A 14,727-nucleotide genomic window follows, 5' to 3' on the forward strand; every position below is an offset into this window, starting at 1 on the left:
AGACCGGACAAGCCAGCACCACCAGATCCTGGTCACCTTTGGTCCGGACTAGCGGTTCACAATAACCAAGCCCGTTGGAGTCCCAGCACGTAAGGCGTATGCCCGAGCGCGTGATAGTGACAACTGTCATTGATCAACAATGAGAATAAACAGGGCACATGTCAAAGGATCCTTAGAACATACCTCAACAATTCTCATCTAGAGACGTGTAAGGCATCCATCCCAACCAGAAGTCCTCCGCTCCTAGATCCAACGACTACGATTCAAAGATACCAACACCTAAACCCTACCCTTGGTCTATAAATAGCTGAAGTAGGAGATGTTTTGGGGTTAATCACTTTCATACACTCATATACACACACAACCATATTGCATTCATATCTCTCTTAATCTCCTTCAAAAATGAGTTCTTACTCTCACACCGGAGGCGCCGCGGGACTCAAACCTTTCTCCTGATGTTGTTTTACAGAGACCCCACAACAGCTATCCCATAACCGCTATGAAGGATTCAGGAGCGATGCCAGAGAAGCATCCCCGCACATCGGAATCATCAAAAACCAGTTCTAGCACCTCACTGTCATTTATTTTTCATGTAAAACTTTGTTTCTCTCTTTTTTGAATTATAATTTCATTGTACTATGGCTTTTGTATCCTGCTTAAAGTTTTATATACCTATTATCATCGTACAATGTGCTTTATGGTTTTTACATCTCTGCTTGTGTTCAAGATTGATTAAGGTATATCTATTGTTTTATACAATTATGTATCTAGATTTGATGGTCAAATCAGGCCATCATTTTTCTTACCTTTTCAAAGTTAGTTTACTTTTTTTAAATAAAGCATTTCATAAATAAATCAATGTGTGTTTTTGTTTATTTTATTTCAATTCCCCATAATTTAGAAAGGTTTGTTGAGGTTAAACGGAAAAATATTGATATGATGAAAGAGCCCCCAAGAGTTTTGTGGGTTTTCAGGCTAATCCCACTAATCTGGACAAAAGTTCTACTGAGGCCCAAGTATATGAAATTCCTTATGGTCCATCAAGAATAATTTGTTCTCTATATAGTCAAAAGTTTTACTGAGTTCCGGTTATGTTAAATTCCTTGTAGTCTTTGTGAAATGATTTGTTTAAAGTGTCCCCAACCGTTTTAGACTCGCTAAATAAAAGCCTCACCTTACAAGCTGCATTACTATTTCTGATATGCATTTAGCTGTTGAATTCACACAAACACGTGCGAAACATATAACCCTACGAAGCAGACCTGATCGGGAATTAGTCAATAATTCCAACTAAAAACTAGGTAACTCGTACAAACATGTGTTTGCGCGGCTAGGATTTTTTATTATAGATACCAATAAATAGACATACTTTTTATTTTAAAATACGAAACTATTTCGTTATTATAAAACCCAAATTTGCTCGTGTTGTAAATGCGAAAAACCCGAAGACATGCGAAGCCTCAAATTTTGAAAGCCCACAATTCGCAACACATAGGAGATGGACATGATGAACATAATTTGACACTACATAGATGTTGATAGTACATATAGCTCATGGGAGGACTACTCCTAGGCCTTCAACTCTATACAGCTCCTAGAAGGACTAACATGATAGTACATATAGCTCTTGGGAGGACTACTCCTAGGCCTTAAACTCCATACAGCTCCTAGAAGGACTACTCCTAAGCTCCTAACTTCGTGCAGCTCCTGGGAGGGCTACTCCTAGGCCCCTAACTTCACGCAGTTCCTGGAAGGAGTAGCCCCGCACATTACCACTCCTAACTAGCTCAGTCCCGCAAGCATAACCTTGACAAACCCCAGCACGTTAGACGTTGGCCCAGGCGCGTGACGGGGACAACTGTCACACATCAATCATGGGAATAATCAGGGCACGTGTCAGAGGATCCTTAGAACATTCCTCGGCCAGTCCCGCACTGACACGTGTATAGCATCCTCTCCCGCCAGGTGTCCTCCGCTCCCCGAACCAATGGCTACGATTCAAAGGTACCAACCCCAAAACCCTATCATTGGGCTATAAATAACCCAAGAAGGTGAGGTTTTGGGGTTAATCACTCTCTCACATACTGACATATACACAAAACCACCTCTCATTTATATTCATCTTCATCTTCCCAAAAAACCAGTTCTTACTCTCACGCTGGAGGCGCCGCGAGACTCCAACCCCCTTCCGGTGTTGTTTTGTAGGAGCCCAACCACAGCTACACCTCCACAGCGACGAAGGATCCAGGAAGCCGTCGAAGGAGCAGCCCCGCCAGCAGGAGTTATCATTTGGTGCTAGAAAGAGGGGCTCTCCATCCTTGGGTCTCGGTGCCCCTGGATTCACCTTCATCAACAAACTCTTCAGAGAGTCCATTTATTCAAACTTGTAAGAACCCCAAGCAACTAACCTTTTCCATAAGCATGAATATTATTTATTCAGCCATGTTTGTGTGTGCTTGTTATTTTAGGCCACGTTTGTGTGAGCCCGTTTTGTTTAGTTAAGTCACGTTTGTGTGAGCTATCGTTAGTTTTAATCATTATTGCTCTAGTTTGAGTATGGCAGTTGCGTTGTACTTCATCGTTGAATAGACCCATAAGATTGTTTGAACTGCTCCCAGGAAGCTATTTGTTACTTTTTGTTGATATTCTGGGTAGTTTTTGCAAATTTCATATAGCAACCATAGACTGATATTCCCGTTGGCATATTATTGTTATTTGTTGTTGGTATTGTTGAGAAATGGCAAGACCAGGAAAGAATACCTCTGGAAGACCATCTGCTAGTGCTCATGTCCAGGAGCCGGACCACTCCCAGGCCATCGACCCGGGAGCCGAGAGAGAAACATTCCAGGAGCAGCCACTACACACTCCTGTAGTGGAAAGAATTGTAAACACCAGGGATGCGAGGACCCTCATAGAGCTCAATCAGTACAAGTACACCAACGTCCCAGTAGCCGAAGATCACATGGCTAACCTTACAAGTGATGAACTAGCAGAAGCAATCAGACTATACAGACATGAGCAGACCCGGCTCCAAGAAGAAGCCGAACTAGAGGAGGAGCCGCAGGAGTCCAAGGACTCCCAGCAATCAAAGAGGTCCGTGTTCGACCGCATTGGAGCCAAAGGGAAGAAAAGCAAAAAAGATCAAGGCAAGAAAGAAGCAGAAGCTGCTAAACAGAGAAAGTTGGAAGAAGTCAGGGAGCAAATCAGGAAAGAAGAAGAAGCAAAGCTTGAGCTAAAGATCCAAAAGAGAATGCAATTAGAAGAAGAGAAGCTGTTGGCCAAGTCTAGGAGGAAAAGAACCCGGAGAGACCCTACTCTGGAGTTGATTTCTGATGATGAAGAAGAGAAGCAGAAGGACCTCAAAGACATGATCTATGAATTGCAGAGGAAGATGGACAAAGACTCAGGAGTGGAGATTGGAGAAACACTCACTCCTTTCAGCCACTCTTTGGAAGCTATCCCCCGGCAGCGGGACTTCAAACATTACAACTTTGACTCCTTTGATGGTCTAGGAGACCCGGAGGAGCACCTGAACTACTTTGAGCAGATAGCGCATATATACTACTACAACGACTTGACAAAATCAAGGTTCTTTGCTTCAACTCTTAAGGGAGGGGCCCAGAGATGGTTCAGCAGAATCCCCTCCCGCAGCATCCACTCTTGGAAGGAGTTTCGAGCCTCCTTCCTTCGGAGATTTCGGGCAAACAAAACGCACGAAATGCATATGTGTCAACTGGAGACAATCCGGCAGCATGACAACGAGTCCCTCTCTGCATACATGCGCCGGTTCCAGGAAGCAATCAATAAAGTTTCAAGTTTAGATGAGAGGGAAGCTTTAAGCATTTTCAGAAGAAACTTGGATCCAGAGCACAATGAGAGATATATAGTGGAGCTAATCAATAAAGAGCCGCAAAGCCTGGCAGCAGCTTATTCAATGGCTGCCAGATTCATTAAGGAAATAGATGTGCTCCAGGCAATGAGGATGACCCGGAATGGGGGGTCCAGGAGTAAAAACACTGATGACCGACCGAAAGGGGGTTACCATCAGGACAAGAAATTCAAGCAAAACAACCAAAGCCAAGAAAGACAAGCCAACCCAGTTTTCCAAAGACTTGGTCCTAAGAAGGAGTCGAACATCGACCCAGGACCCGTGAAGCAAGCTCGGGAGCCGAAGCAGGAGCCGGACTGGACTCCTCTCAACAGGACCCAGGAGGAAATCTTGAAAGAAGTCAAAGACAAGCCTTTCTATTATCCTCCAAAGCCAATGCAAACTCCTCCGGAGAGCAGGCCCTACAATAGGCAGTGTGATTATCACGAGACTCATGGCCACAAGACCGAGAATTGCTTATCACTCAAGTACTTCATTGAGGACCAAGTGAAGAAGGGGAACATGAACAAGTACTTAGTTCGGGACAACAGCAGAGGGGAAGCATAGAAGAAAGGAAAGAATGTAGTCAATGTGGTCCTAGGCGGATCCTACTCCTCACCCCGGAGCCCGAACTTCGGCAAAGAAGTGCTCTCAATCCAATCACTCCCTGACCTGGTGATATCCTTCGGCACCAAGGACTACGAAGGAGTCAACCCTCATCATAATGCAGTTTTGGTTGTCACTCTGGACATCTTTGATAATGAAGTGAGAAGAATGCTCATAGATAATGGTTCCTCAGTAAATATTCTCTTCAAGCACACAGTGGATAAAATGCAGTTAGGAAGCGTCCGCTCAAATGAGTGCCGGGAGGACCCACTCTATGGTTTCGGGCACAACTTAGTCCCGATCCAAGGAAATTTGTACCTGCCAGTCATTTTTGGAACTGCGCCTAACCAAGTGACTCATGTCATCAAATTTTATGTGATCAATGCTCCTTCTTCATACAACGGAATCATTGGCAGATCAGCTCTAACCATGATGCAAGCAATAACTTCAATCTCCCATCTCAAGATCAAATTCCCAACCCCGACAGGAGTCGGAGAGATTAAAGGAGATTATGGAGTTGCTGAAACATGCTACAACCAGGGGTTAATTATGGCGGAAACCCATCAAGATAACAAGAGGAAGGATACGGTCCTTCGCAAGCAACAAAGCATGAAGAAGCACCGACCCCGGACAAGGGAAGAAGCAAACAAAACAAGTCCAGAAGAACTGGCAAGCAACCAAGTCATGGTGCTAGACAAGACAAGTCAAGTCCTAGGCCAACCTTGTCCTACCATGCAAGCAACCAAAGAACCTGAACAAGCAAACAACTATCTAAAGAAGAACTCTGAAGCCCGGATTCATCAAATGATTTCAAACTAAGAACAAGCAAAAATTGAAGCCGCAATTGAAACAGAAAAAGTCCAGGTAGATGAAAGCAATTCTAGCAAAAAAGTGAAAGTTGGGTCAGGACTCGACGAGTCCTTCAAGGAAAGATTAGTATCCCTGCTCCGGGAGTACAGAGATGTTTTCGCCTGGAGTCCAAGGGATATGCCAGGACTACATGAGTCCATAACAATGCACAGCTTGGATGTCAACCCCAACAGAAAACCAGTAAAATAGAAGAGAAGAAACTTTGCTCCGGCGAGGCAAAGAGCCATTGATGAAGAAGTAGAAAAGCTACTCAAAGAAGGGATCATCAAAGAAATCAAATATCCGGAGTGGCTAGCTAATGTGGTCATGGTGAAGAAGTCCAACGACAAATGGAGAATATGTGTGGACTACACGGACCTGAATGATGCGTGCCCGAAGGACCCATACCCTCTCCCAAACATTGATCAACTGATAGATGCCACCTCAGGATATGTCATGCTAAGTTTCATGGATGCCTTCTCCGGATACAACCAGATAAAGATAAACCCAAGGGACATTCCTAAGACAGCATTCATAACTCACATAGCAGTCTACGCTTATGTGATGCTACCCTTCGGGCTTACCAGCGCATGATCCACTTACCAAAGAGCCATTAACAAGATATTCAAGTCCCAGATTGGGAGGAACTTAGAGTGCTATGTCGATGACATGATTTCTAAATCAATAACTATACCAAGGCACGTGGAAGATCTGAAGGAATGCTTTGAAAACCTAAGAAAGAATCAACTCAAGCTGAATCCGGAGAAATGCATCTTCGGAATAGGAGCACGCAAGTTCCTAGGATTCATGATCAGCAACAGAGGCATAGAAGCCAATCCGGAGAAAATAAAAGCAATCCAGGAGATGAAAGCTCCCAAGACCCAAAAAAATGTGCAGAATCTAGCAGGATCACTAGCAGCACTCAGGAGATTTGTCTCAAAGCTAGCAGAGAGGTGCCTACCATTCTTTGATTTACTCAAAGGAGCAACCAACAAGAAAGAGGTGAATTGGAGCCCTGAGTGCCAAAGGGCATTGGAAGAAATCAAGTCCTACCTCTCTCAGCCACCAGTCCTAACCAAAGCTCAGCCAGGAGAGCCTCTCTACTTATACTTGTCAGCAGGAGAACAAGCAGTAGGAGCTGCCCTAATCAGGGAGGAGAATGGAATACAACAACCAGTCTACTATGTAAGCCAAGTCTTAAAAGATGCAGAAACAAGATACCCAAGATTGGAGAAGTTTGCCTTCGCCATAGTCACAACTTCGAGGAAACTCAGGCACTACTTCCAAGGAAGGGAAATCAGAGTAGTGACTAATCAACCACTAAGGAAAATAATCCACAAGCCAGATATCTCGGGAAGACTTGTAAATTGGGCTGTGGAATTGAGTCAGTTCAACTTAAGCTTCATCCCCAGGACTGCCATCAAAGCTCAAGCACTTGCGGATTTCATAATCGAATGCAACTTCCCAGACCAAGATCCGGAACCAATGGACATGGATCAGGAGACAAAAAAGGAAATGAGTCCGGGAGCCTGGACCTTAAAGGTAGATGGTTCTTCAACAAGCGATAGGTCAGGAGCCGGACTCATACTCAAGAGTCCAGAAGGATTCAAGATTCAGACAGCTATATCTTTCAGCTTCCTAGCAACAAACAATCAAGCAGAATATGAGGCGTTGATCGTAGGATTAAAGCTTTCCCGGACTCTAAGGGTCCAGGATTTAAAAATCTACAGCGACTCCCAGATAGTGGTCAAGCAAACAAATGGAGAATACATAGCAAAGGACCCTACTCTGGCGAAGTACCAAGCACTGGTTCAGAGCTACTTAGCTTCAATTCCAAGCCACCAAGTCCTTCAGATATGCCGAGAAGAAAATGAAGAGGCGGATATCCTATCCAAATTAGTCCGGAATTCATCAGATCTGGACTGCTCAGTCTACTTCGAAGAACTCCTCAAACCATCCATTGAATTCAGAGATGTCTTGAAAATAGAAAGCACTCAAAATTGGATGACTCCCTTCATAAACTACTTGGACAAAGGGGAACTCTCAGAAGACAAAGGAAAAGCTCAAAGATTGAAAGCAAAAGCAGCCAAGTTCTTCCTCGAAGAAGGGGTACTCTACCGCAGGACCTTCTCATCTCCTATCCTGAAATGCATTGGCCCAGAAGAAGCAAAGTACTGTTTGGCAGAAGTGCATGAAGGGATATGCGTAGACCACATGTCTGCGAAGGCCCTAGCTCATAAGATTATAAGACAAGGCTACTACTGGCCAACCATTCATCAGGATATAATAGAATTCATCAAGAAGTGCAAGGAATGCCAGTTCTTCAGCAATGTATCAAGGATAAGCCCAATTCTACCATCCTCAGTCCTGTCACCTATCCCCTTCGCTGTCTGGGGTATTGACATTATGGGACCCTTCCCTCGAGCAAAAGGAGACCTCAGGTACCTACTAGTCTCTATTGACTACATGACAAAATGGGTTGAAGCAAAAGCAATGAGGACAATCAATCAGCAAGACTGCATAAAGTTTATGGACAACATTTTGATGAGGTTCGGGATACCACGAGTCCTAGTATCAGACAATGGGCCCCATTTCATTGGATCAGAGTTCGAGTCCTACCTCCAAGAGCGCAGGATCAAGCACAAAAAATCATCAGTGACATATCCCCAAGGAAATGGCCAAGTAGAAGTAACCAACAGAATCCTGTTCCGAGGTTTCGAGAAAAGACTCAAAGAAAGCAAAAGCAAGTGGCCAGAAGAACTACCAAGCGTACGTTGGTCCTACAGGACAAGCCCAAGGACAAGCACCGGAGAAACTCCATTCAAACTAGCTTATGGAACAAAAGCAATGCTTCCTGTTGAAGTGGGCTCTCCTTCTCACAGAGCAATAAACTTTGAAGAAGAAGCAAATGAAGAAGGACTCAGAACAAACATGGAGCTAATTGATGAGGTCCAGGACCAAGCTGTGGAAAGGATGGAAAAATACAAGGAGAAAACAAGAGAGCACTTCAGCAAGAAGTCAAGAGTCAAAAACTTCCAAGTTGGAGATTTAGTTCTTCGAGACACTGAAGCATCAGATCCCACAAACACTGGAAAGCTAATGGCCAAATGGAAAGGACCATACAAGATCAAAGAAGTCCTCAGGCCAGGAACCTACAAGCTCCTGAACATGGATGGCTCAGAAGTCCCAAACACTTGGCATGGACTAAGGCTAAGGAAATTCTACCAGTAGGAAAGAAAACAAAGCAACCAAAAATCTTGTAGCCAATATGGAAAGCAACCAATATGTCTCTCCTTCTATATTGTTTGAATGATTAATGAAAAGCTTTTTCCCCTTACATACTTTTTTAAAGCAAACACTAGTCCGGACAAGCTACTAGTCAGGACTAGAGCAACCGTTTTTTACTTAGAATTATTTTCTAAGCCACCACTAGTCCGGACAAGCTACAAGTCAGGACTAGAGCAACCATTTTTTACTTAGAATTAATTTTCTAAGCCACCACTAGTCCGGACAAGCTACTAGTCAGGACTAGAGCAACCATTTTAACTTAGAATTAATTTTCTAACTAAAAGCCACCACTAGTCCAGACAAGCTACTAGTCAGGACTAGAGCAACCATTTTTTACTTAGAATTATTTTCTAAGCCACCACTAGTCCTGACAAGCTACTAGTCAGGACTAGAGCAACCATTTTTTACTTAGAATTAATTTTCTAAGCCACCATTAGTCCGGACAAGCTGCTAGTCAGGACTAGAGCAACCATTTTTACTTAGAATTAATTTTCTAACTAAAAGCCACCACTAGTCCGGACAAGCTACTAGTCAGGACTAGAGCAACCATTTTTTACTTAGAATTATTTTCTAAGCCACCACTAGTCCGGACAAGCTACTAGTCAGGACTAGAGCAACCATTTTTTACTTAGAATTAATTTTCTAAGCCACCACTAGTCCGGACAAGCTGCTAGTCAGGACTAGAGCAACGATTTTTACTTAGAATTAATTTTCTAACTAAAAGCCACCACTAGTCCGGACAATCTACTAGTCAGGACTAGAGCAACCAATTTTACTTGGATTGAATTTTCTAGCTAAAAGAAAACATTAGTCTGGACAAGCTATTAGTCAGGACTAGTGCAATAAATTTTACTTAGAAAAATATTCTAAGGCAAAAAACAAGCAACAAAAATAAAGCTAAATAATAGCAAAAAATCAAGAGTTTCCGGACCCAAACGACCCCGGAGCAAAGTACATATTACAAAAACCAAATTTATCAAGTCTCAAATCAGCAGCAGAGTTATAAATCAAAATTACAAATTCAAGGCTCCGGAGCATTACGAGGTAGGAAACTAGGGCAGGGCCCGTCAAACGGCTCCGGATCCCCTAGCCCCAGCTCAAAGTCCTCCTTTGCCTTGATGAATTCAGTGACAAATCTATCCCAATCGGCCTCCGGATTGGTCTTGATGTGTCATTCAGCAACCAGCCAGCAGCGAGCTATCTCCAGAGCACCAGTATTGGCAAGGGCCCTATCGTACTCCTCAGATCTTTTAAATTCGGCTATAACTTCAGACTCCGGACGCACAGCAGACATCTGTCTCCGGAGCTCAGCTAACTCAGATTTCAAGTTAGAAACCTCCTTTTCAGCATTTTCTGCTCGGATGGTCACTTCATTCAGGTGCTTGTTCAGTCCGGACAGAGAATTGTCTTTCACAATTATCTGATCCCGGAGCCGGCTAATCTCAGCATCCTTATCGGCAACAGCAGTCCGGAATCCTTTGAGCTCATTATAGTCAAGAGAGGCTGAACCGGCCATATACCCACCAAGCTGCAAAAAACAGAGAAACTTAAAAAATTTTCTAAGGCAAATCAAAGCAACAATCAATAACCAAAAGAAGAAGTACCTGACCCCAGAGCCGGGAACACTCCTTCATAGTCGCATCGAATCCGGACTCATTCATCCTCCTCCACTCAGTTTGAGTAGGAATCCCAGCCATGAAGCGAGCTACTTTTTCCTCCAGCCCCGGACCATCTTCATCCGGACTCTCTCCTTCAACATTCTTCCCCTTGCCAGCCCCGGACCTGGAACCAGCTTTAAAGTTTTCAGCCCGGGGAGGCTTACTCCCAAGGGTACGAAGCCTCTTCCTCTTCTTCACAGATTCTCCACCCGGAGCCTCGCCTAAAGGACCAAGGTCCTCTAGGTTAGCAAACTCATCCCCAAATTCAACTTCAGCATCCAGCTCCGGACCAGCAGGATTCACAGCAACTTCAGGTTCCAGATTTGGAACCGCATTGCTCTGGGATCCCTCCTCCGCCGAGGCGTTAGATCCGGACCCAGCAGCAGCATTCTTCTTGGGCAACTTGAAAGCCTTGCCCAGACCTTTCAACGCATCGCTGTATGCGGAAGACGACATGTCCGGATTGTAATGTGGCAAACCTGCAAGAAACAAAGAAAAAAACACAAGTCAAAAACAATAAACAAAAGCAAAGGGAAGCAGATAAGAAACATATGAAAGGTCCGGACAGGAAGCAAAACTACTTACAGCCTAGCCTATGCAAAGTTCTGTGATTCATAAAAGTATCTCGGGTCATTTGGAAACCCAGAGATTCACACAATGCAAAAATTAACCGGAGGGCATAACCCCGGAGCACATCCCTACGGAAGCGAGTCCGGACTCCTTCCAAAGCGATATGGGGGAGATAATGTAGGTCTAAACCCCGGAGCATGATCAACTCCCCATTCCAATACTTTGGCGAAGATTGCTGAATAACAGGCCTGTAAGAGCCACCGTAGCCGCACTCCGGAGCCCGGAACCGAAGCTCATATAAATGAAACTGGCTGGACCGGACCAGGTGAAAGATGTGATGCCATAGCTTGAACGTGGGCTGAACTTTAAATTGATTGCAAGTAGCAATGAACCAAGTCATCCACTTTATTCCATTAGGCGTTATCTGCATTGGAGAATTCTTGTATACGTACTTACACAAATGCTTTAGAAATAGATGTCAGTGTGGATTCCATCCAGACCGGAGATGCTCCAGCCACACTGGAACGAAGCCATCAGCCGGCCTATGATGAACCCTCTCATCCGGAGTCGGCCACCTCCACTCAATCCGGCGATCCAACTGAAAAGCAGCCCAGACCGCGGAATCCTAAGCTTCATAATCTAACCCAGAATACTCATCCTTTAACTCATAGTGCTCCTTAGCCACTATGCTATTCGCAAACTTCCTATCAAACGCTTCCCTATCGTAGGGCCCCGGACCAGCATTTTGCTGCCTAGCATATCCGGACCTAATACTCCTATAATAAAAACTATCCTCAATCTCCTCACTCTTCGTAACGAAATATCCGAGATTCTCAACCCAGAGCCCCTCCGGACTACATGGTACCTTCCTGAAAGAGATCTTAGCAACCCAAAGCTTCGTTATGGCCACAGAGTCTGAAGTAGAAGCTTTCTTCCCCATCTCAACTCGTTCAGAATCACAAGAAGACTCAGACTCCGAACTAGACGGCCCCAGATAGTAGGTTATGAAGGCCTTTGCAAGAGCTTTAGTCCGGACCATAAACCTAAAACAAGCGACAAAGGTTAGTCTAAAATCCTACATGTTATTTATCTTGAAAGCTACATGGTCCGGACTACCCTATGATTCATTTTTATTACAAGTTAAAAGCAACAGTCCGGAGACCCAATGAAAAATAAAGCACTAAACAGGCACTCCGGACTGCAAAAACCCCGAAGTCAAACAACCAAACCTAGCCTACTACTCCGAACTCAAATGACACAGAAACAAAAAAACACCAACAAACTACAAACTCCAAATCCTAGACTATGAGTCCGGACTAGGTATCCAAGTCCGGACCCTAACAGAAAACCCTAATTCCAGAAACACAATTAACACAGATCAAAAACCAAAACATGCCCACAAACACATATATGTACACATACATACAACAAAACAACAACAACAAAATGCAAGAACACAGAAACACTACAACCAAACAATGAGGGTCAAGGAAGAATCAAAGTAAAGACAGAATCAGAGAAAAAGAGCAACACTTACGAGATTGATATAACGGACCGACTGGGGACAACCAAGAATCAACCACAGGCCAAGCTACAGCGACAGGAAATGACGGCAATAACAGCAAAGAAAGACCTCGAGAGAAAGAAATAAAAAGAGAAGAATTGAAGAAGCAATAAAAAGAAAATAAAGAAGGCAGCGCCTCCTTTTATAGGGGGGTTAAAAGCTAAACAGCCACGCCACGTGGCACGATCCTGGATGTCAATCATAAGCAGTAATTATTAAAGAGTAATTATTACGGCACGTCTCTCCATATCCTTACAACTGTAATAATTCAAATAATTGGGGGGAAAACCCCCAAAACCGTTTCAACTTCCAAGTCCGGACTCCTTCGCACTCAGCAATCTGGACTGGGGGCAAGAAAAGCTCAACTCCTGACAAGGACAACCAACTTAGTCCCGATTAGCCGAACTCAGCGCAATCCGGACTGGGGGGCAAGAAAAGCTCAATTCCTGACAAGGACGACCACCTTAGTCCTGATTCGCCAAACTCAACGCAATCCGGACTGGGGGCAAGAAAAGCTCAACTCTTGACAAGAACAACCACCTTAGTCCTGATTCGCTGAACTCAGCGCAATCCAGACTGGGGGGCAAAAAAACCTCATCTCCTGACAAGGACAACCACCTTAGTCCTGATTCGCCGAACTCAGCGCAATCCGGACTGGGGGCAAGAAAAGCTCAACTCCTGACAAGGACAACCACCTTAGTCCTGATTTTCCGAACTCATCGCAATCCGGACTGGGGGGCAAGAAAAGCTCAACTCCTGACAAGGACAACCACATTAGTCCTGATTTGCTGAACTCAGCGCACTCCGGACTGGGGGCAAGAAAAGCCCAACTCCTGACAAGGACAACCACCTTAGTCCTGATTCGCTGAACTCAGCGCACTCCGGACTGGGAGGCAAGAAAAGCTCAACTCCTGACAAGGACAACCACCTTAGTCCTGATTCACTGAACTCAACGCACTCCGGACTGGGGGGCAAGAAAAGCCTAACTCCTGACAAGGACAACCAACTTAGTCCTGATTCGCTGAACTCATCGCAATCCTAACTGGGGGCCAAGAAAAGCTCAACTCCTGCTAACGACAACCACCTTAGTCCTGATTCGCTGAACTCAGCGCACTCCGGACTGGGGGGCAAGAAAAAGCTCAACTCCTGCTAAGGACAACCATTTTAGTCCTGATTCGCTGAACTCATCGCAATCCGGACTGGGGGCCAAGAAAAGCTCAAATTCTTTTAACAAAACAATCAAAAGCTCATGTTCTATAAACATACCCCAATTCACTCCCCCATCCAGAAAATTTGCATAAGGGAGTGGGGGGCACATGATAGTACATATAGCTCCTGGGAGGACTACTCCTAGGCCTTCAACTCCATACAGCTCCTAGAAGGACTAACCTGATAGTACATATAGCTCCTGGGAGGACTACTCCCAGGCCTTCAACTCCATACAGCTCCTAGAAGGACTACTCCTAAGCTCCTAACTCCGTGCAGCTCCTGGGTGGGCTACTTCTAGGCCCCTAACTTCACGCAGCTCCTGGAAGGAGTAGCCCCGCACACTACCACTCCTAACTAGCTCAGTCCCGCAAGCATAACCTTGACAAACCCCAGCACGTGAGACGTTGGCCCAGGCGCGTGACGGGGACAACTGTCACACATCAATCATGGGAATAATCAGGGCACGTGTCAGAGGATCCTCAGAACATTCCTCGGCCAGTCCCGCACTGACACGTGTAAAGCATCCACTCCCGCCAGGTGTCCTCCGCTCCCAGAACCAGTGACTACGATTCAAAGGTACCAACCCCAAAACCCTATCCTTGGGCTATAAATAGCCCAAGAAGGTGAGATTTTGGGGTTAATCACTCTCTCACATACTGACATATACACATAGCCACCTCTCATTTATATTCGTCTTCATCTTCCCAAAAAACTAGTTCTTACTCTCACGCCGGAGGCGCCGCGGGACTCCAACCCCCCTTCCGGTGTTGTTTTGTAGGAGCCCAACCACAGCTCACCTCTACAGCGACGAAGGATCTAGGACGCCGTCGAACGAGCAGCCCCGCCACCAGGAGTTATCAGATGTCTTTCTCTATAAAACCATGAAAGGCTCTTTAGATATTCGACGCGGGACTTATTTATTTTCCAATTTTTCCACAACCAAAAGACCAATTATTGCATAATTATATCTTATCCATCCCACAATCATTTTGACTAATTAAATGTGCCCCTGGGAACTCTCTTGGTGAAGAATGCACTCCAAGCATCGCTGGTTACACGCACATACAATAATCATCTATTTCAAATATGGCTCAAAATTACTTAACAATACGGGA

The 14,727-nt window shown here is 44.8% G+C and overlaps 2 protein-coding genes across 2 annotated transcripts; both read left to right on the forward strand.

Annotated features, from left to right (window-relative positions):
* The first annotated feature begins 3,250 nt into the window (after nt 1-3,250).
* On the forward strand, nt 3,251-4,435 carry LOC141690526 (uncharacterized). The gene has a single exon (XM_074495318.1). It carries the CDS (start codon nt 3,251-3,253, stop codon nt 4,433-4,435), a length of 1,185 nt encoding a protein of 394 aa, XP_074351419.1.
* A 1,752-nt stretch (nt 4,436-6,187) lies between these two features.
* LOC141690527 (uncharacterized) lies at nt 6,188-7,563 on the forward strand. Its single transcript, XM_074495319.1, has 2 exons — nt 6,188-7,413; nt 7,533-7,563. The coding sequence occupies exons 1-2, from the start codon at nt 6,188-6,190 to the stop codon at nt 7,561-7,563; spliced, it is 1,257 nt and encodes a 418-aa protein (XP_074351420.1).
* The last annotated feature ends 7,164 nt before the right edge of the window (nt 7,564-14,727 follow it).

This window comes from Apium graveolens, chromosome 10 (assembly GCF_009905375.1).
Source record: "Apium graveolens cultivar Ventura chromosome 10, ASM990537v1, whole genome shotgun sequence".
Classification (NCBI taxonomy): Eukaryota; Viridiplantae; Streptophyta; class Magnoliopsida; order Apiales; family Apiaceae; genus Apium; species Apium graveolens.

Bases quoted from the DNA above. Each gene is read 5' to 3' on its own strand.
- LOC141690526 (XM_074495318.1), top strand. From the start codon at position 3,251: ATGCAATTAGAAGAAGAGAAGCTGTTGGCCAAGTCTAGGAGGAAAAGA.
- LOC141690527 (XM_074495319.1), top strand. From the start codon at position 6,188: ATGAAAGCTCCCAAGACCCAAAAAAATGTGCAGAATCTAGCAGGATCA. The intron at 7,414-7,532 runs GTTCTTCCTCGA...GGATATGCGTAG, and splicing joins TTGAAAGCAAAAGCAGCCAA to ACCACATGTCTGCGAAGGCC.